The sequence below is a fragment of the Mobula birostris genome, chromosome 13 (assembly GCF_030028105.1).
Source record: "Mobula birostris isolate sMobBir1 chromosome 13, sMobBir1.hap1, whole genome shotgun sequence".
NCBI classification, from domain to species: Eukaryota; Metazoa; Chordata; class Chondrichthyes; order Myliobatiformes; family Myliobatidae; genus Mobula; species Mobula birostris.
In genome coordinates this window covers 3,179,254-3,202,276 of record NC_092382.1, presented here as the reverse complement: position 1 = coordinate 3,202,276, position 23,023 = coordinate 3,179,254, and the positions used below count along the sequence as shown (strand labels likewise).

General features: G+C 44.1%; 1 protein-coding gene across 10 annotated transcripts in view; it reads left to right on the top strand.

Moving 5' to 3' along the window:
- The window catches only part of LOC140208222 (NACHT, LRR and PYD domains-containing protein 3-like), a 96,675-nt gene that overhangs the window by 47,990 nt on the left and 25,662 nt on the right, over positions 1 to 23,023 (top strand). For 5 of the 10 annotated variants that reach the window (XR_011888699.1, XM_072276738.1, XM_072276737.1 and 2 more), the window contains 2 exons: positions 14,720 to 14,811; positions 16,566 to 16,732. Coding sequence is in view for 9 of the 10 variants with exons in the window: in XM_072276738.1 (XP_072132839.1) it covers positions 14,720 to 14,811; positions 16,566 to 16,732 (259 nt within the window). In the remaining variant the exon portion in view is untranslated. Of the gene's footprint in view, positions 1 to 10,255; positions 11,404 to 14,719; positions 15,074 to 16,565; positions 16,733 to 23,023 lie in introns of all 10 variants that reach the window. The other 5 variants (XM_072276734.1, XM_072276733.1, XM_072276736.1 and 2 more) reach the window with 4 other exon arrangements.

The following is a 23,023-nucleotide window of genomic DNA, read 5'->3' as shown; positions in this document are numbered from 1 at the left end:
GCTGGAGATTCTGGAAAACATTAAGTTAGATAAGTCACCGGGACCTGATGCGATATAGCCCAGGCTACTGTGAGCCGCTAGCGATGATCTTTTTATCATCAATGGGGATCGAAGAAGTACTGGGGAATTGGAGGTTAGTAAATTGTTGTTCCCTTGTTCAAGAAATGGTGTCGAGATAACCCAGGAAATTATAGACCCATGAGTCTGACTTCAGTGGTAGGCAAGTTGTTGGAGAAGATCCTGAGAGGCAGGATTTAAGAGCATTTGGAGAGACATAATCTGAGTAGGGACAGCTAGCATGGCTTTGTCAAGGACAGCTCGTGCCTTACGAGCCTGATTGAATTCTTTGAGGAAATAACAAAACACATTGCTGAAGGTAAAGCAGTGGATGTTGTCTATATGGATTTCAGTAAGGCATATAATGAGTTTCCCCATGCAGGACTCCTCCAGAAAATAAGGAGGCATAGGATCCAAGGAGAGCTTGCTGTTTGGATCCAAAATTGGCTTGCCCACAGAAGGCACCGGGGTGGTTGGGGGGGGGGGGGGAGGCGGGGGGTTGTAGATGTCTCGTATTCTGCATGGAGTTCTGGGCCGGTGGTGCTCCGGAGGGATCTGTTCTAGGAACCCTCACCTTTCTGATTGTGATAAATGACCAAGATGAAACATAGAAACATAGAAAACCTATAGCAAAATAAAGGCCCTTCGACCCACAAAGCTTTGCCAAACCTTAGTCCCTACCTTAGAAATTATTAGGCTTACCCATAGCCCTCTGTTTTTCTAAGCTCCATGTAACTATCCAAAAGTCTCTTAAATGACCCTATCGTATCTGCCTCCACCACCATTGCCGGCAACCCATTCCACGCACTCACCACTCTCTGCGTTTAAAAAACAAACAAACAAACAAACAAACAAACTTAACCCTGACATCTCCTCTGTACCTACTCCCCAGCACCTTAAACCTGTGTCCTCTTCTGGCAACCATTTCAACCCTGGGAAAAAGCCACTGACTATCCACATGATCAATGCCTCTCATCATTTTATACACCTCTATCAGGTCAACTCTCATCCTCCGCCGCTCCAAGGAGAAAAGGCCGAGTTCATTTAACCTGTTTTCATAAGGCATGCTCCCCAATCCAGGCAACATCCTTGTAAATCTCCTCTGTACGCTTTCTATGTCTTCCACATCCTTCCTGTAGTGAGGCGACCAGAACTGAGCACAGTACACCAAGTGGTGTCTGACCAGGGTCCTATATAGCTGCAACATTACCTCTCAGCACCTAAATTCAATTCCACAATTGAAGGCCAATAAACCATATGCATTCTTAACCACAGAGTCAACCTGCACAGCCGCTTTGAGTGTCCTATGGACTCAGACCCCAAGATCCCTCTGATCCTCCACACTGCCAAGAGTCTTACCATTAATAATAAATTCTGCCATCATATATGACCTCCCAAAATGAACCTCTTCACACTTATCTACATAGAACTCCATCTGACACTTCTCAGCCCAGTTTTGCATCTTATCAATGTCTCGCTGTAACCTCTGACAGTCCTCCACACTATCCACAACACCTTCAACCTTTGTATCATCAGCAAACTTACAAACCCATCCCTCCACTTCCTCATCTAGGTTATTTTTAAAACTTATGAAGAGTAAGGGTCCCAGAACAGATCCCTGAGGCATACCACTGATCACCAACCTCCATGCAGAATATAACCCGTCTACAACCACTCTTTGCCTTCTGTGGGCAAGCCATTTCTGGATCCACAAAGCAATGTCCCCTTGGATCCCATGCCTCCTTACTTTTTCAATAAGCCTTGCATGGGGTACATTATCAAATGCCTTGCTGAAATCCATATACACTACATCTACTGCTCTTCCTTCATCAATGTGTTTAGTCAGATCCTCAAAAAATTCGATCTGGCTCATAAGGCACGATCTTCCCTTGACAAAGCCATGCTGACTATTCCTAATGATATTATACCTCTCCAAATGTTCATAAATCCTGACTCTGAGGATCTTCTCCACCAACTTACCAACCACTGAAGTAAGACTCATTGGTCTATAATTTCCTGAGCTATCTCTACTCCCTTTCTTGAATAAAGGAACAACATCCGCAACCACCCAATCCTCCGGAACCTTTCCCATCCCCATTGATGATTCAAAGATCATTGCCAGAGGCTCAGCAATCTCCTCTCTCACCTCCCACAGTAGCCTGGGGTACATCTCATCCCGTCCTGGCGACTTATCCAACTTGATGCTTTCCGAAAGCTTAAGCACATCCTCTTTCTTAATATCTACATGCTCAAGCTTTCCAGTCTGCTTCAAGTCATCACTACAATTGCCAAGACCCTTTTCCATAGTGAATACTGAAGTAAAGTATTCATTAAGTACCTTTGCTATTTCCTCCGGTTCCATACACACTTTCCCACTGTCAGATTTGATAGGTCCTATTCTTTCATGTTTTATCCTCTTGCTCTTCACTTACTTGTGGAATAACTTGGGGTTTTCCTTAATCCTGCCCACCTAGGCCTTCTCATGGCCCTTTCTGGCTCTCTTAATTTCATTCTTAAGCTCCTTCCTGTTAGCCTTATAATCTTCTAGATCTCTAACAATACCTAGCTCTCTGAACCTTTTGTAAGCTTTTTTTTCGTCTTGACTTGATTTATTACAGCCTTTGTACACCACGATTTCTGTACCCTACCATGACTTCCCTGTCTCATTGGAACGTACCTATGCAGAACTCCACACAAATATCCTCTGAACATTTGCCACATCTTCCATACTTTTCCCTGAGAACATTTGTTTCCAATTTAAGCCTCCAATTTCCTGCCTGATAGCCTCATAATTCCCCTTATTCCAATTAAGCGCTTTCTAACTTGTCTGTTCCTATCTCTCTCCAATTGTAAAGGAGATAGAGTTATGATCACTGTCTCCAAAATGCTCTCCCACTGAGAGATCTGACACCTGACCAGGTTCATTTCCCAATACCAAGTCAAGTACAGTCTCTCCTCTTGTAGGCTTATCTACATATTGTGTCAAGAAACCTTCCTGAACACACCTAACAAACACCACCCCATCTAAACCCCTTGCTCTAGGGAGATGCCAATCAATATTTGGGAAATTAAAATCTCCCATCACGACAACTCTGTTATTATTACAAATTTCCAGGATCTGTTACCCTATCTGCTCCTTGATATCCCTGTTTTTCTACTCAGCAGCCTATAAAAAGCACCTAGTAAAATTACTGACCCCTTCTTGTTCCTAACTTCCACCCACAGAGTCTCCGTAGACAATCCTTCCATGATGTCCACCTTTTCTGCAGCAGTGGCAATATCTCTGATCAACGGTGCCACGCCCTCACCTCTTTTGCCTCCCTCCCTGTCTTTTCTGAAACATCTAAAACCTGGCACTTGAAGTAACCATACCTGAAGAAGAAGAATGGTGTGTTAGTAAGTTTGTTGATGACACAAAGGTTGGGGGTGTTGTGGATAGTGTGGAGGGCTGTCAGAGTTTACAACAGGACATTGATAAGATGCCAAAACTGGGCAGATGGAGTTCTACCTAGATAAGTGTGAAGTGGTTCATTTTGGTTGGTCAAATATGATGGCAGAATATAGTATTAACGGTAAGACAGTGTGGAGGATCAGAGGGATCTTGGGGTCCGAGTCCACAGGAGTCTCAAAGCAGCTGCGTAGGTTGAGTCTGTGGTTAAGAAGGCATACATCATATTGGCCTTCATCAATCTTGGAATTTAATTTAGGAGCTGAGAGGTAATGTTGCAGCTATATAGGACCCTGATCAGACCCCACTTGGAATACTGTGCCCAGTTCTGAGAAGTGGCAGATGAACCTCAACCCAAAAAAATGTGAAGTGGTTCATTTTGGCAGTTCAAAATCCAAAGACAGACTATAATATAAATGGTAAGACGCTTGGCATTGTGGAGGATCTGAGATATCTTGGGTCGGTGTCGATAGGACACACAAAGTTACTGCACAGGTTGACAGTTTTGTTACGAAGGTGTATGATATGTTGCCATTCATCAACCAGGGGAATTGAGTTCAAGAGGCATAAGGTAATATTACAGCTATATAAGACATTGGTCAGATGCCACTTGGACTCCTGTTTTCAATTCTGATCACCTCACAACAGGAAGATTGTTTTTACTCGAGAGAGAGTGCAGAGGGGGTTTACAAGGAGGTTACTTGGATTGGTGGGCGTACTTTATGAGAATAGGTTGAGTGTACTTGCCCTTTTCTCCATGGGGCGATGAAGGATGAGAGGTGACCTGATAGAAGTGCATTGATCGTGTGGATAGCCAGTGGTTTTTTCCCAGGGCTGAAATGACTAACATGAAGGCGTATGGTTTAAGGTGCTTGGAAATAGGTAATGAGGGGATATCAGGGGTTAGCTTTTCCACACAGAGAGTAGTGGGTTCGTGGAATACACTGCCTGCAGCTGTGGTGGAAGCAGATACAATAGCGTTTTTTAAGAGCCTCTTAGATATGTACATGGACCTTAGAAAGATAGAGAGCTATGCGCAGGGGAAATTCTACGCGGTGTCTAGAGTAGGTTACATGGTCAGCACAACATTGTGGGCCGAAGGGCCACAAATGTGCATTAAATTTCTATGTTCTGTGTTTGAACATGTTAATAGGTCTATTATAGACCATCCAAGAGTCCGCGGGATTAAGAGGAGCAAATTAGTAGAGGTGACGGCTATTGCAAGAAATATAATTTGTTATAATTTGATTTTAACTATTCCACATAAGTACAGGAGCTCCCATACTGTAAAGTGAGTAGATGTACTGATCTATTTGAGAAATGTGTTCCTTCATCAGTACGTTGATGTCCCAAAAGAGGTAGTGTGCTTAATCTCCCATGAGGGAATGAGACAGGACACATCTGACAGAAGTCTGTGTGAGGGAACCCTTTGCATCTGGTGATCACAATACCATTAGATTCAAAGGAAGTGTGGAAAACGACAGCTCTGCTCCATGGGTTGAGATTTTAAATTGCAGAAAATCCAATTTTGACGGTATCAGAAAGGATCTCACAAGTGTGGATTGGGATAGGCTATATTCTGGCAAATGTATATTTGGTAAGTGGGAGACCTAGAAAGATAAAATTTGTAGAGTTCTAAGTATTTATGTGCCTGTCGGAATAAAAGGTACATATACAAGTTTTGGGGAACTTTGATTTTAAAGAGGTATTGAGACTCTGGTAAAGCAAAATAACATACGAGGTGTATAAAAACAACAGGAATTCTGCAGATGCTGGAAATTCAAGCAACACACATCAAAGTTGCTGGTGAACGCAGCAGGCCAGGCAGCATCTATACGAGATGTATAGCAGGTGTAGGGAAGTCGGAAAAATGACATACTTATGGAGTCAGGGAAATGCAGGATAACACTTATGAAATAAACCAGGAACATTATAGGGTGGCAGTAGGTTGTCCTAGCAGACAAGGTGAAGAAGAATCCTAAGGCATTTTACGGATATTTTAAAAGCAGAAGGATTGCAGGGGACACAATTGATCCTCTGGATTATCAGATTGGTAATCTTTGTGTGGAGCCAAAAGCGATAGAGGAGTTCTAATGTGGATTTTTGCATCTGTGTTCACTCGGGAAAAAGGGGCATGTAAGCTGTAGAAGTGAGACCATGGATATTATACAGTTTACGGACATGGAGGTGTTTGCTGACTTTAGGCAAATTAGAGTGGATAAAGCCCCAGCGCCTGACCAGCGCCTCAGATACCGAGGGAGGCAAGTGCAGGAATTGCAGGGATGAAACCAATATTTTCAAATTATACTTCGCAATAGGAGAGCTACCATAGGATTGGGGGATTGCTAATTTTGTTCTGCTGTTTACGAAAGGCTCTAAAATTAAACCAGGAAATTACAGACCGGTGCGCTGACAAAATAGTGCAAAGTCATGGAAGGACCGGGATAATGAATATTTGCATAAACAGGGCTGACTTGGGATACTAGGGCTATTCCACATGAATTGTGTGTCCTAAGAAAATTTTATCTTTCTGTAAGTAATCTTATAGAGTTTTTTCAAAGAAGATTCGATGTATCTTCTGATGCTGATGACACAAAGGTTGGGGGTGTTGTCAATAGTGTGGTGGGCAGTTAGAGGTTACAGCTGGATATTGATAGAATGCAAAACTGTTCTGAGAAGTGGCAGATGGAGTTCAAACCAGTTACATGTGAAGTGGTTCATTTTGATAGGTTAAATATGGTGGCAAAATATAGAATTAACGGTAAGACTCTTGGCAGTGTGGAGGATCAGAGGGATCTTGGGGTTCGAGTCCATAGGACGCCTAAAGCAGCTGTGCAGGTTGACTCTGTGCTTAAGAAAGACGTACGGTGCATTGGCCTTTATCAATCGTGGAATTGTATTTAGGAGCTGAGAGGTAATGTTGCAGCTATATAAGTCCCTGGTCAGACTCCACTTGGAGTACTGTGCTCAGTTCTGGTCGTCACACTACAGGAAGGATGTGGAAGCCATCGAAAGGGTGCAGAGGAGATTTATAAGGATGTTGCCTGGATTGAGGAGTGTGCCTTATGAGAATAAGTTGAGTGAACTCGTCCTTTTCTCCTTGGAGTGACAGAGGATGAGAGGTGACCCGATAGACGTATTTCAGATGATGAGAGGCATTGATCGTGTGGATAGAACATAGAATAGTACAGCACTATACAGGCCCTTCGGCCCACAGTGCTGTGCCGACCCTCAAACCCTGCATCCCATATAAACCCCCCGCAACTGAAATTCCTCCATATACCTGTCTATTAGTCTCTTAAATTTCACTAGTGTATCTGCCTCCAGCACTCCATGCACCAACAACTCTCTGAGTAAAAAACCTTCCTCTAATATCCTCCTTGAACTTCCCACCCCTTACCTTAAAGCCATGTCCTCTTGTATTGAGCAGTGGTGCCCTGGGGAAGAGGCACTGGCTATCCGCTCTATCTGTTCCTCTTATTATCTTGTACACCTCTATCATGTCTCCTCTCATCCTCCTTCTCTCCAAAGAGTAAAGCCCTAGCTCCCTTAATCTATGATCATAATCCATACTCTCTAAACCAGGCAGCATCCTGGTAAATCTCCTCCGTACCCTTTCCAATGCTTCCACATCCTTCCTATAGTGAGGCGATCATAACTGGACACAATACTCCAAGTGTGGCCTAACCAGAGTATTATAGAGCTGCATCATTACATCGTGACTCTTAAACTCAATTCCTTGATTTATGAAAGCTAACACCCCATAAGCTTTCTTAACTACCCTATCTACCTGTGAGGCAACTTTCAGGGATCTGTGGATATGTACCCCCAGATCCCTCTGCTCCTCCACACTACCAAGTATCCTGCCATTTACTTTGTACTCTGCCTTGGAGTTTGTCCTTCCAAAGTGTACCACCTCACACTTCTCCGGGTTGAACTCCATCTGCCAGTTCTCAGCCCATTTCTGCATCTTATCAATGTCTCTCTGCAATCTTTGACAATCCTCTACACTATCTACAACACCACCAACCTTTGTGTCATCTGCAAACTTACCAACCCACCCTTCTACCCCCACATCCAGGTCGTTAATAAAAATCACAAGAAGTAGAGGTCCCAGAACCGATCCTTGTGGGACACCACTAGTCACAACCCACCAATCTGAATGTACTCCCTCCACTACGACCCTCTGCCTTCTGCAGGCAAGCCAATTCTGAATCCACTTGGCCAAACTTCCCTGGATCCCATGCCTTCAGACTTTCTGAATAAGCCTACTGTGTGGAACCTTGTCAAATGCCTTAATAAAATCCATGTAGATCACATCCACAGCACTACCCTCATCTATGTGCCTGGTCACCTCCTCAAAGAACTCTATCAGGCTTGTTAGACACGATCTGCCCTTCACAAAGCCATGCTGACTGTCCCTGATCAGACCATGATTCTCTAAATGCCCAGAGATCCTATCTCTAAGAATATTTTCCAACAGCTTTCCCACCACAGACGTAAGGCTCACTGGTCTATAATTACTCAGACTATCCTTACTACCTTTTTTGAACAAGGGGACAACATTCGCCTCCCTCCAATCCTCCGGTACCATTCCTGTTGACAACGAGGACTTAAAGATCCTAGCCAGAGGCTCGGCAATCTCTTCCCTCGCCTTGTGGAGCAGCCTGGGGAATATTCCATCAGGCCCCGGGGACCTATCTGTCCTAATGTAATAACAACTGCAATACCTCCTCTCCCTTAATATCAACATGCTCCAGAACATCAACCTCACTGTCATCAAATTCCCTCTCATTGGTGAATACCAAAGAGAAGTATTCATTGAGGACCTCACTCAATAGTCAGAGGCTCTTTCCCAGGGCTGAAATGGTTGCCACAAGAGGACACAGGTTTAAGGTGCTGGGGAGTAGGTACAGAGGAGATGTCAGGGGTAAGTTTTTTACTCAGAGAGTGCTGAGTGCGTGGAATGGGCTGCCGGCAATGGTGGTGGAGGCGGATACGATAGGGTCTTTTATGAGACTTTTGGATAAGTATATGGGGCTTAGAAAATTAGAGGGCTATAGGTAAACCTAGTAATTTCTACAGTAGGGACATGTTTGGCACAACTTTGTGGGCCGAAGGTCCGGTATTGTGCTGTTGGTTTTCTATGTTTCTATGAATGTTACCAGGAAAGTGAATAAAGGCAAGGAACTAGATGTTATTTACATCGACTTTAGCAAGGCAGCTGACAGGGTCCCTTTTGGGATATTGGTTAATAAAGTTCATTCGCCTGGCATTCAAGGTGACGTAGTACATTGTAGTAGACATTGATGTTGTGGGGGAAGGCAGACAGTCACAACAGATGGTTGCCTCTCTGATTGAAAGCCTGTGACTGGTGGAATATCGCAGGGATCGGTGCTGATATCCGTTGTTTGTCAAATTTGCTGACTACACCAAGATTTGGGGTGTATTTGACAGCAAAGAATACTATCAGAGCTTGCAGTAGGATCTGCATCAGGTGGAAAAATGAGCTAAAAATGGCAGAAGGAATTTGTTGCAGGCCTGCGAGCTGTTGCACTTCGGTAGGATCAGGCAAGGTAGATCTTACAAAGTGCACGGTAGGGCACTGAGGAGTGCGGTAGAACAAAGGCGTCTGGGAACGCAGGTTCATAAGTCATTGAAAGTGGCTGCACACCTAGATAAGGTAGTAAGGAAATCTTTGGCACATTGGTGTTAATAAATTAAAGTATTCAGTAGAGGAGATTGCATGCTATGTAGAAGGTGTGTAAGATGTTTGTGAGGCCTAATTTGGAGTACTGTATGCAGTTTATGTCACCTATCTACAGTAAAGATGTAAGTGAGGTTGACAGAGTACAGCGAAAATTTATATGGATGTTGCCGTTATTGGTGGACCTGAGTTATAAGGGAAGCTTGAATAGATTATGACTTTGTTCCTTGGAACGCAGATTTGGATTACAAGTATACCATGACGAGTATAGATGGAGTAGAGTGTTGGGGAGAATGAGGGTTAGGTCAGGGGATAGTGGGGAGTGAGTCTCCTATTTTTAATCAGCACACAATTCCCTCCCTGGCTCATTTTTGATCAGTATGTCACTCCCTCCCAGGCGGCCATTCTGACAACAGTTCTTACTTAATTTCTTGCATCAGTCCCTGAGTAACACCCATTTTCAATCAGCCCAGCACTCCACCCCCCCCCCCCCCCAGTAGATCTTCTGGCCATTTGGAACAGATGACTTTTAAGAGAAACAAATTGAACAAGTATTTCCGACGGGGTGTGGATCAACATCCACTGCTTGTGAAATGATACCTACTGTTAACTGTGGGCGAGGGGGATTCTTGTGACAACAGTCGTCCGGATAGAAATACAATAATCTATTAATGATAGATTTAGTACATGAATGTTAGTAAATTCCCCTGAATCGAGAAGTGCTGAGAAATCTCTGACTAGATGCATTCCAGTTCAGTGTATATATATCTAGCCGAACGTGTTTGGTTTAATTTCAGCAAAAAGAGGCGGGTTCCTGTACCTGACGTTCGAGCTGAAACTCTACCTACCCCAGACAGTCCTGTTTACACATGGGACGGAGATCAGACCCTCCCAGAACCCAGACTGGATCAAATTCGCAGCCTGGGACTCACTGAGCCAAACAGAGAAACTCCGCCCCACTGGTTGCGATGAAAGAAAAATGAGAGATCGACACGGAAATGCGGACAGAAAGGTTAACGCAGCCGGTTTGTTTTCCTCTTCAGGGTTGTTACATTGATCCCGCTCCCGCCTCCTCCCGCTGTCAGACCCATCCTGGGCCGGTGAGAGTTAGTGTGACCCGGACTGCGGCAGTCCCGTTCTACCCCGGCTCACCCGGCCCTGTCCATCTGTAATGAGCGACGGACACATCACAGCCGAGTGGCCTCGGGAGCAGCAGATCAGACTCAACTCTCCGTACAGGGCGAGAACACCGGTGCAGGAACATTGTCGGTCACCCGGGATGTCAGACTGATTTCCTGGGACAACACTGAACGCCGTCCGGTTACAACATCAGAGTTAGGTGTTTTGTATGATTCTGCACAACTATTTAGCGTTTACAGCGAGGGTCAGCTTTGGTCGGGATCGGGAGTGAATTTAGTGGCAGAAGGGAGTCCTGAGGTGATCATGTTAACAAGTCAATTACTGTCCAAATGGATTAAGAGAAACAACGTCATTCCCGTCAACCAGAAATACTCTCCAGGGTGGTTTCTACTGAGTGCGAGCAGAAGGCGTCTTTCATTCCGGTAGTGACATGAAATGTCCCATGGAGCAGTGATCCGTCACTGATCTCTCTCAAACAAGAGAAAATCAGCAGATGCTGGAAATCCGAGCAACACAAACAAAATGCTGGAGGAAGTCTACAGGCCGGGCAGCATCTATGGAAAAAAGAACAGTCAGCTTGGAGGCTAGAGGTAATGTTCTTTACATTGCGTCAGTGGTTCTATCGCTGTTCCCTGTAGCGGAAAGGGTTAAACTTTCTTCACGCTTGAATGACAGTGTTTTGCCGAACTGGTTTGGATTTGATTTCAGCGGAACGGCCGCTTCCTGTTCTGAGGAATGTGCCGGGCAGGACAGGCAGCTGCCTGCACACAGACCTTGAGCACCGAGTCTCACAGAACAACAACAAGCTGCACCTTCGAAATCAGTCAATCATCTGCCCGCTTCCCCTTTCCATTCCAGTCCTGATGAGGGGACTCGGTCCGCAACGCAGACTGTTTACACCCATCCATAGAGCTGCCTGACCTGCTGAGTTCCTCCAGCACTGTGTGTGTTGCCATGGTTACGAAAGATCCGTGTGGGGCAGCAGGTGGGGCTATTTATGAAAAAACGATACACCGTATCCACAGTCTCAGAACATTCTTGGGGAGTTAAGGTGAGAATAATTCAGCTTCTGATATTTATTTTGGATCTTTATTTCCAAACAACCAGTTATCTGTGCATTGGATCAGCGGACAAGGAGATTGTTGGGTTTTTAAGCCACTTCTGGCTGTGATGCTTTTTGTGTTCCTACTGTTTCCTGTTTGCACGACTGACATTTTCCACAGGTTAGGTAAAGATTAAGAACAATGGCCACCAGTTTCAAAGCAAGAGTGTGAGATCTGTGCAGCGAACACCTATTCCGTTTCCAGAATTTCCTATTTCAGACGAATGCATCTGTTGTTCCTGCGTCGATTGTGGGTGTTTTGAACTCCACTCCTCAATGGCCAGTTGAAGCAAAGACTGATTCTGTTGAAGGCCAAGATTTTTGATAAACAACGGGTTCGAAGTGTTACAGGGATGCACATGGGGGAATACGGAATGAAATTTTAGATCAGATCAGTTCTGATCTCATTATCTGCAGCAACAGTTTTGAGTGGCCGGTCCAGTTATGTGTTTTGTTGTGTTGACTGGAAAAACTCTGACAATTTAATTAATGTAAGCTTACTAGTATGTGAAGGGAGATATGATTTTATTTATATAGTTGAACTGAACACAAGCAGTTTGCTTGATTTAATGATTTGCATTTAACTTTGTGCGTTAAATGTGTGCCCCAGCTGCGTTAGGGTGTCGAACTTTTGACTTATTCGGTCAGCTGGCCAGTATGGTACGGGACAGCAGAACGTGCTCCCCGTTCCCTGTTCCTGACTCTATGGTCTCCTCATCTACTGCACGCACCTCCCACCGTCCCACTACATGTGGCCAAAGTACTTGAGCTGTTCAAGCCTCCTTATCAGCAGTCGGGCTGTACTTCTTCAAGTGTTGACTTGTTGGATCTTCTTGCTGTCAAATGAACTCATAGCACTTTCCTCCAGCATCCAAGTTCAAAGGCGTCGATTCTTTTGTGTTCAGCCTCACTAATAGTCCAGCTCTCACAGCCACACATCACAACTGGAAATAACTTCCTTGACTATATGGACTTCGGAGACAATGTTATATCTCCGATCTTCAGTATTTTATACTGAATGTTATATCTCCGATCTTCAGAAATTTCCATTGCTTCCCGTCCCAGAAGTAAGAACTATTTAATTTTGTGGCTGCTTTTATCATCTATCGAAAACTTGGAACCGACAAAATTTGTACTGATTCCACTTCCTTTATTACCATTCAGTTGATAGGGTTGGCCAATAGTTTTGATATTGAACAACCAGTGAACTTTTCCACTTACTTCCTTCACTTTCATTAATCCTCCTCACTTTCAGCCATTAGAGTAGTATCACCAGCATATCTGAGGTTGTTGATCCGGCAATTTTTATTCCAACACTTACAGTCCTCGAGACCAGCATTCCTCATGATGTGTTCAGCTCATAGATTAAATAAGTAGGGTGACAGCATGTAGCCTTGTCGCTCTCCTTTCCCAATGTTGAACCAGTTTGTTGTTCCGTGTCCAGTTCAAACTGTTGCTTCTTGATCTTCGTACAGGTTTCTCATAAGGCAGATCAGATGTCCAGGTATCCCTATTTCTTTAAGGATTTGCCACAGTTTATTATGGTCCACACTGTCGAAGGCTTTAGAGTAGTCAATAAAACACAGATAAATACTTTTCTGGAATTCTCTCGATTTCTCTATTATCTAGTGTAAGTTAGCAATTTTGTCTCTGGTGCCTCTGCCTCTTCTAAAACCAGCTTGTACATCTGGCAGTTCTCATTACATAGATTGCTGGAGTCTTGCTTGCATGATCTTTAGCATTACCTTGCTGGCATGTGAGATTAGTGAAACTGTTCGGTAATTTGAAAATTCCTTTACATTTCCCTTCTTGGGAATTGGGATATAAACTGTTTTTTTTCCCCAGACTACAGGCCATTGTTAGGTTTACCAGATCTGCTGTCAAATTGCATGCAACACTTTTACAGCGTCACCTTTTAAAGTTTTAAACGATTGAACTGGACTGCTGTCACATCCTGCAGCCTCACTATCGCCCATCCAACTTCACTTTCCAGAGTGTCCAGCTCTAGATCAACGAGGGAGTCACTGCAGGTGTCTTTGCTGTTGGGATATTTCCTGCACAATTCTTCTGTGCATTCCTGCCATCTCTTTTTGATGTCTTCTGCTTCTGTATGGTGCTTCCCTTTTTTATCTTTTCCTGTACTCATTTTTGCATGAAATGTTCCTTTGATTTCTCTAATCTTCTTGAATAGATTTCTTGTTTTTATCCAATTCTTTTGGCTTCTTCAGTTTCTTTGCTTCGCTCCTTTAAGTAAGTTTCCGTATCTTTCCTTGCTATCTTCTTGGACTTTGTGTTCAGTTGGAGGTATTTGTTCCGATCTCCATTGGCCTTCTCTTCTTCACTTCTCTTCACTGCTCAGCCTACGCAGAAAGCCAGTTTGCTTTCCTGGTTTTCTTTGTGTTTGCAATATTTTTTGGCACCTCTTGTATAATGCTCCTGACTTCTTTCCACAGTTCTTTTGGCTTTTTCTCTACCAGCTTTAATCCATGAATCTGTTCTTCACCTCCACGGCATATTCTTGAGGGATACTATCAACATCAAACTTCTGGTACGTTGCTTTTCCTGGCGTTCTTCAGTTTCATTCTGAATATTGCTCATGGTCTGAGATTGTCATAGAACAGAGGGACCGAAGAGTTTAAGTCCATAGTTCACTCAATACGGCAACACGGTGGTGAAGAGGTGTTTACCACACCATACTTCAACAGTCAGAGTATTGAGAGCAGGAGTTGGGACATAATGTTTTTTTTTAATTGAAATACAGTGAGCCGCGCTGCCCGTTAATTCCCCCGATTTGATCCTAGTCTTGTCAAAAGACAATTTACTATGAAGAATTAACCTTCCCAGCAGTACCTCTTCAGACTGTGGGGTGAAACCGGAGCAGCCGGAGGAAACCCGTGTGATCACAGTGAGAACCTGCAAACTCTTACAGTCATCGGTGGAAATTGCAGCCGGGTCATTCGAACTGTAAAGAGTTGTGTTAACCACTATGGTGCCATTGTGTAAGTCGTTGGTGAGACTGTGTTTGCAGTACAAAGTATAGTTCTACCCTCTATATGTTTGAAAAGGCTTGGTTAAAGTTGAAAGAGTGCAGAGAAGACTTGCGAATGTGTTGTCAGGGCGAGAAGGCCTCAGTGCTGGGGAGAGGATGGCGACTCTATATCTTTGCTCCCTGGAATGTAGGAGACTGAGCAGCAACCTGACAAAAGTGTTTTAAATTATGAAGGGCAGAGTAACTGACTCAATTTTTTTTATTTGTGTAATTAAGATTATCGCCAGCAGGAGGTGCTTTCTTCCACCCAGACAGCACACAAGCAGCAGACAATCAACCAACGTCAGTCAGAGTCAGAATGGACACAGGTATGTTCACTGGGCTCTTTCTCATTAAAACTCTGTCCTGTGGTACACGTGTAGTCAGCTCATCAATAGTTCAGAGGAATAAACCTGGGCGCTAAAGGGGCACAGCAAAACTGCCATTATTGATCCTACTGGTAAAGCGACCTTCAGCACTGGAACAATTCACCAGGTCCAGCGCAGGGACCTAACAACGGGAATGGTCGAATCACTCTGCTCACCGTGCAAATCTTCACCTGAGTGAAAGGGGAAGGAGCTCCTGAATAAGGTGGGTATGGGTGACACTCAGACAGCGGGCAATGTATCTGTCCAGGGAACAAATAGAATTTCTGTCAGTATTTGGTACATCCTGATGTGGGAAACGCCTCCAACAGCCATTGAGAGAAACAGATGTTGTTTTCTCTTTTGGAAGGCAAGTGGTGAATTCCCCCCGGATTATCAGGTTGTTGCTCAATGGAGGTGAAGGGAGTTCCCGGTGTCTGTTTTCTGTGGCTGAGTTAAGGAACATTTTATTGTGGGAGAATGGGCTGGGTGCGGGAGACAATGAACAGGAGAAATTTTAAACAGGGAATCTGAGTGGGCTACTGAGGCAATGAATGTCCTTGGTGAATAAGATTAAAGTAAAACAAGAGAGTTAGTAGAGAGGGCAATGCACACAATGCTGGAGGAACAGCAGGTCAGGCAGCATCTATAGAGGGAAATTAACAATCGACATTTTGGTTTGAGGAATGTTAAGCTGGGACTTTGTACATTGATTTCAAATTTGTCCTGGTCACACAAAGTAGAGTCAGGACTGGAGGAGCATTCTTCTGGGTGAAGGTCTGTGACCAGTAGTGCCCGCATGAATCCGTATATATACTTTGTAAAAGCACATAGGTGGACTGATCCATCGAGTTACAGAGTTTGCAGAGTTGAGTAAATTTGGGACTGTTGTCAAAGTGTTCATCATCCAATTAGAAATATGAACAGAGAGACACCAGGTAGAGTTAATTCGGGCAAATGTGAGGAGTTGCAATTTGGGAGGTCAAGTGCGTGAGCGATTTATGCAGTGAATGCTGGGACATTTAGGAAGGCTGATGTACGGACTGGTCTTGTGATGGATGTGCATAGCTCCCTGAAAATGGCAACACAATTGGTAGCATGCTAATGACGGGTTGATGTGTGAGTCAGTATTTTTTAAAGTTGTGCTGTAACTGGATGAACGTTGGTTAAGAGACAATTTCAGTATTGTGCACAAATCTGGTAGCCACATCATGAGAATGATTTGGAAGTTCTGGAGAGGGTGCAGATGAGTTTCACCATGATTACAGAATATAATCAGTTACTGTACCCAGATTACAGAATATTGGCTGCCAGGAGAGGTCAATCAAGCTTGGATTTCTTTCCTTGGAATGTCGGAGACTGAGGCCTTATCTCAGAGAATTCATAAATTTACGAGAAGCACAGTAGAGTTCGATAGTCTGTGACTCGGTGCGAACATCAAGCACGGCAGTGAATAGCTTTAAGGTTAGAGGGTACAGTTTAAGGGGGATTTAGGATGCAGGTTTTTGCACAGAGAGATATCAGTGTCTGGAATGAGCTGCCAAGGGAGGGACTGGAAACAGATACTCAGGAGCATCTGAGAGGCATTTGAACTCATGAGTAGGCCGGGAACGGAGGGATATTGACCATGTTCCTGAAGATGGGATTGGTTTAAATTGGCATCGTGTCCGCATACGCATGGTACAGTCTACTGTTTTATGTTCTATGATTGACTACAGATCTGAACTCTGCAATCTCCGTCTTCCTGTCAAATTGTGAGGATCACCAACTGTTCCAGTTGACGAGATTCTACATGGAGCGACTGGAGCAGGCGATTGAGGAGGGAGTGGAGGGAGTCGGCTTCATGTTAATGGGCGAGGATCACTTCACTGGGCAAGAGTATCACGTAAGTGGTAGGAACATAGACTGACTGTAGATTCTACTGAATCTATCACAGATCGACAGAACCGGTGTAACAGCACCTCTGGGCTATGAAAATCCTACAATGCTTCTGGTTAACATCAAGAAAAGTGTTTTTGTTTGCAGAAACCCTGAACGTTTATTCACCAGTAGAAGCCTCTGACCATTTTTCAGAATACATTCACATTTAGACAGGCTAGGATACAGACAATGATTGATGGGTGAATTTAGTGGCGTGGCACTTGACAGACATTGCAAGTAGACAGAGGACAACTTCACAGCGCTCAGTCTGACATCACATCATGTTCCCAATGCTCGACCTTAATGGGCATTCACCAGTCTCTCTTGATAGTGACTTAATTCTCAGCTCATTTCTCGAGTCTAGATTCGACCCCATCATCAATTGAACAGGCAGTACTGAATATTGTCTCTCTTTTCAACTACTGACCCTCTTGCATTTGATCAAATATCCCAACATGCCTCATGGTTCAGTTACCTTCTATTCCTTGTGACAGTTCCATTTGGAGCCTGTAATTACCACAGCATATACTGTTAACACTGGGAACTGCAAAATCATACAATTGAAAATAGGTCAAGCATCTGCAGCTAACACAGGATTACCAAGAAATGCCTTTCTAATAGTCCTCTTGTTACTGGGACACATTCATCTATTGCTCATCAGACTGAATTTTAGTGAAGAGCCACACATTATCGCTCACCCTAACGTTCCACACGGAACAGCTGACAATTTCAATCCGAACTTCCTTCTCTGCATTACTACCATTTGACTTTGGTGTCTCTAACATGCACAAAAGTCCTGCAATTGCTGTCTGCTCCTCACTGCCAGTTCCCAGCTGTAGGCTGACAGTGGACCCATCATGGAGCCTGGCAGCTAATTGTGAACCTGCTGCGGTCACCAGAGTTTACCCCAGTGACCCTGTCATAGTTTGACTTAGTCACAGTCATCGAACTCTACAGTACAGCAACAGGCTCTTCGGCCCATCAAGGTCACACTGACCTATTACATACTTAGTTGCATTGATCTGCACACCAACTAGAAACATCCATACCATTCTCATTCATGTACTTATCCAAATTGTTTTTAAATGTTCAAATCAAATGCACATACATCACTTCCGATGGCAGCTCGTTCCATACTCTCACCAGCCTCTGAGTGAAGTTCTCCCTTAAATTTTCTTTCATCTTTCATCCTTAATCCATGACCTCTAGTTCCAGTCTCACCCAAACTGAGTAATAGATGCCTGTTTGCATCTACCTTCTCTATACCTTTTATAAACTTTTATACCGCTATCACAACTCTCCTAGTCGTCCTACACTCTATGGCAGTCCTAACCTATTCAAACTTTCTCTATATCTCAGGCCCTCAAGTCCTGACAACACCCTGTAATTTTTTCTCTGCTCGTTCAATCTTACTGATATACTTCCGAGAGGTAGATGCACACATTCTCCCAATTAGCCTCTGCAACATCAATTTCGACATAATATCCCAACTTCTGTATTCAATACTTTAATTTATGAAGGCCAATATCCTAAAAGTTTTAGCAGGACATCTACCTTTGACAACACTTTTAAGCAATTTTGGATCTGTAAGGTATTGGCAAGTTGATAGTGCCTGGAGGTTTATGGCAGGGAGTTTCTGCCTTTTGCCGCCTGCTATCGGGGATTCGGGAGTCGATCAACTCGGGACTTTGAGACTATTTTTTACTGTGCCCATGGTCTGTTCTTTATCAAATTATGGTATTGCTTTGCACTGCTGTAACTATATGTTATAGTAATGTGGTTCTGTCAGTGTTAGTCTTTGGTCTGTCCTGTTTTCTGTGATATCACTCTGGAGAAACATTGTATCATTTCTTAATGCATGTATGCATTTCTAAATGACAATAAAAGAGGACTGAGTGTTCTCATAATCTAATCTGTAATCCCTGATACCTTGTTACCACACCGCTCAATGCCCAACCAGTGAATATCTTAATGCTATCGTGGTTTGTCTTCAAATAGTGTAACACCTCACACTTGTCTTCATTGAATCCTATCTGCCGATCTCCATTTCACCTTTTTCCAGCTGTTCCAGGTCCCGCTGCAAGCTCTGATAAAATTTCTCACCATTACTACCTTGATGTCATCCACAGATTTACTGACCCTGTTTACCACATTGTCATCCAGAGCATTTATATGTTTTTATATATATATATATATATATATATATGACATACAACAAACACCAGACCCAGTACAGATCCCTAAAGCACACCACTAGTCATAGACTTCCAGTCAGAGAAACAAATCTCTTAGCTTCTCTCGCAAATCCGATATCTAAACTAACTCACTACCATGTCATATATGCCAAGCGACTTAATCTTATTGACCAGGCTCCTATGATTTACCTTGTCAAAGGCCTTGCTGAAGTCCACGTAGACAACATCCACTCACTTGCCTTCATTACTCGCTTGGTAACATCCTCGAGAAACCATAAGGTTAGTTATACAGGATATACCAGGTACATATCAGTGTTTGTACCTGGTACCTAATCAATCCTTGTCCATCCAAATACTCATATCCAGTCCCTCAGAATACCTACCAATAACTTTACCATCACTGGTGTCAGGCTCACCAACCTGTAATTCCCTGGCTTTTCCTCACAGCCTTTTCAAACAGCAGAACAACATTATCTACCCTCCAATACTTCCACATCTGACATTTTAAATATCTTTACTGGAGCACCTGCAATCTCTGCACTCGCCTCAGACAAATTACGAAGGAAAACCCTGGGGATTTACCCTCCCTAATCTGCCTCAAGACAGCAACCACCTCCTCCTCTGTATAGAGTCCATGATCTCACTGCAGTTTCGCCTCACTCTAAAGATGCTATATGTCTCCTGAGTAAATATAACTGTAAAAAATCCATTTTAAGTCTCCCCCACCTACTTCAGCAAGCATAAATGCCCTCTCTGAGCTTCAAGCATAAATGCCCACTCTGAGCTTCAAGCATAAATGCCCACTCTGAGCATCAAGCACAAATACCCTCTCTGAGCTTCAAGCACAAATGCCCACTCTGAGCTTCAAGCACAAATGCCCTCTCTGAGCTTCAAGCACAAATGCCCACTCTGAGCTTCAAGCACCAATGCCCACTCCGAGCTTCAAGCACAAATGCCCTCTCTGAGCTTCAAGCACAAATGCCCACTCTGAACTTCAAGCACAAATGCCCTCTCTGAGCTTCAAGCACAAATGCCCTCTCTGAGCTTCAAGCACAAATGCCCTCTCTGAGCTTCAAGCACAAATGCCCACTCTGAGCTTCAAGCACAAATGCCCACTCTGAGCTTCAAGCACAAATGCCCTCTCTGAGCTTCAAGCACAAATGCCCACTCTGAGCTTCAAGCACAAATGCCCTCTCTGAGCTTCAAGCACAAATGCCCTCTCTGAGCTTCAAGCACAAATGCCCACTCTGAGCTTCAAGCACAAATGCCCACTCTGAGCTTCAAGCACAAATGCCCTCTCTGAGCTTCAAGCACAAATGCCCTCTCTGAGCTTCAAGCACAAATGCCCTCTCTGAGCTTCAAGCACAAATGCCCTCTCTGAGCTTCAAGCACAAATGCCCAGTCTGAGCTTCAAGCACAAATGCCCAGTCTGAGCTTCAAGCACAAATGCCCAGTCTGAGCTTCAAGCACAAATGCCCACTCTGAGCTTCAAGCACAAATGCCCACTCTGGGCTTCAAGCACAAATGCCCACTCTGAGCTTGAAGCACAAATGCCCACTCTGAGCTTGAAGCACAAATGCCCTCTCTGAGCTTCAAGCACAAATGCCCTCTCTGAGCTTCAAGCACAAATGCCCTCTCTGAGCTTCAAGCACAAATGCCCTCTCTGAGCTTCAAGCACAAATGCCCAGTCTGAGCTTCAAGCACAAATGCCCACTCTGAGCTTCAAGCACAAATGCCCTCTCTGAGCTTCAAGCACAAATGCCCACTCTGAGCTTCAAGAGGACCACTCTGACCGTTGGAATATTTTTGTTCTAAATACATTTGATGAAGGATTTGGGGTTCTCTTTTCCCTTGTCTGCTGTAGCAAACTCAGGCTGTACTTTCGCCCTCTTGATTTCCTCCTGTAGTAACTCTTGCATTTCCTGTACTCATCAAATGCCTCATTTGATCCTTTGAGCCTATACTTGTGATATGCTCAGGGCCTTGATATCTCTTTTAAAAAAAAAAAAGAAGAAGAAGAAAACAACATTCCCTAAACGAAGGTACCCTTGTCTTTTATTCTGTCGGGAACATTCAAACTCTTCATTTGTGGTCATTTATGTATTTGAACTCGGTACTCTCAAAATATAGGTTTTGGAGGCCCTACACTTACCAAGCACATCTGTACCAGAAATCAACCAGTCCCAATCCACTTTCATCAGATCCTTTCTGGTACCATTAAAATTGGCTTTTCTCCAATTTAAAGTCTTAACCCAAAGACCAGACCCATCCTTTTCCATAATGATTGTTAAACTGATGTTATTATGATCACCAGATCCAAAGTGTTCTCCTGCACACTCCTCTGTTGCTTGCCCTGTTTTGTTCCCTAATAGGGATTCCAGAATGCACTCTCTCCAGTTGTGACCTGAATATATCGATTACAGAAACTTCCCTGGACACATTTGACCTACACTATCCCATCCAGCCCTTTAACCCAGTGAGTCAGTCAATAAATGGAAAGTCAATTGTCTACCATCAGAATCTTATGTTACTTGTTTCTGTGAACTCCCTGCACGTTTGTTCTTCTAAATCCCATTGATTATTGGGTGCTCTATAATATAATCCAACTAACATGGTCATCCCTTTCTTAATCCGTAGTTTCACCTATGTAGTCTCATTGGACCAGCTATCCAGTTTGCCCTGTCTGAGCAATGCAGTGACATTTTCTCTGACTAGTTATGCCACCCCTCCCTCTGTAATCCCTCCCACTCTATCGAATCATGTCTAATGCAACGGAACACTGGAATGCTGAGCTGTTAATCCTGCACCTCCTCCAACCAAATCACAACAATGGTTACAATGCTGTAATTCAATGTGCTGATCCTCATGCTAGGCTGATCTGTCTTTCATACAGTACTCCTTGCATTGAAATAATATGTATTTTGGGAAAAATGATTCTCATCCTTTAGTTTCCTGACTTTGTATGTTGGCTTAACAACATCTTTCCCACACAACCACTCCACCATCCATGCTGGTTCCTCACCCCCTGCAACTCAAGTTTGACACCTCCCCTCTCCCCATGCAGCGCTAACAACCCTTCCCACAGGGGTATCAGTCTGCCTCCAGTTCGGGTGTAAAACGATCACGGGTGTCCAGGCCACAACTACCTTGGAAGAGAGCCCAAACATCCAAACATCTGAAGCCCTCGGTCATGCACCATCTCATCAGCCAGACGTTAAACTGTATTATCGTCCTATTTCAGTCCTCCCCAGCATGGGGCACGGGTAGCAATCTTAAGAACACAACCCTGGAGTTCCTGCACTTCAGTTTAGCATCTAACTCCATGAACTCACTTTGCAGGACCTCATCACACTTACTACTCTTGTCATTGGTACCAACGTGGACCATGACCTCTGGCTGCTCACACTGCCCTTAAGAAAGTTTCAGACTCGAACCGAGATATCCCTGACACACCATCCAGAAATATTGTTCTCGTCAACAGAATCTCCAGTCTGTTTTCCTAACCGCGGAATTCCCCCTGTTAGTGCAGCTCACGCTTCTCACTCGTTCTGAGTCACAAAACCAAACTCGGTATCAGAGGCTTAATGACCGTGGCTTTCCTCTGCTAGGTCATACCCCGAAACAGAAACCTGTATACCTGTTACAGAGGAGTTTCCTGCAGTGGCTGCCTCTCAGTTACCTGTGTCCTGCGCCTTAGGTATAGCTCCATCCCTGTATAGCCTGTCAGTCAACCTCTCATCCTCTTGAATGATCCTGGGTTCAACCAGCTCCAGTTCCAATTCCTGATCACAGTCTGTAAGAAGCTGCAGCTGGATGCAATTCCTGAAGGTGTAGTTATCTGGGACACTGGCGGTCTCCCTGCCTTGCTACATGCAGTATGAAGAGCATTCCACTATCCTGCCTGGTATTCTCACTGTTCTAACCATGAAAAGGAAGGGAAAATACTATCCAAAATCTACCTAAAGCCTCCACCTCGCCTCACTGAACCTTCTCTGACACAAAGCCTCAACTCCCCACTCTATCCCTGGCTCACTCACACTGTGTCTACTCCACTTAAAACT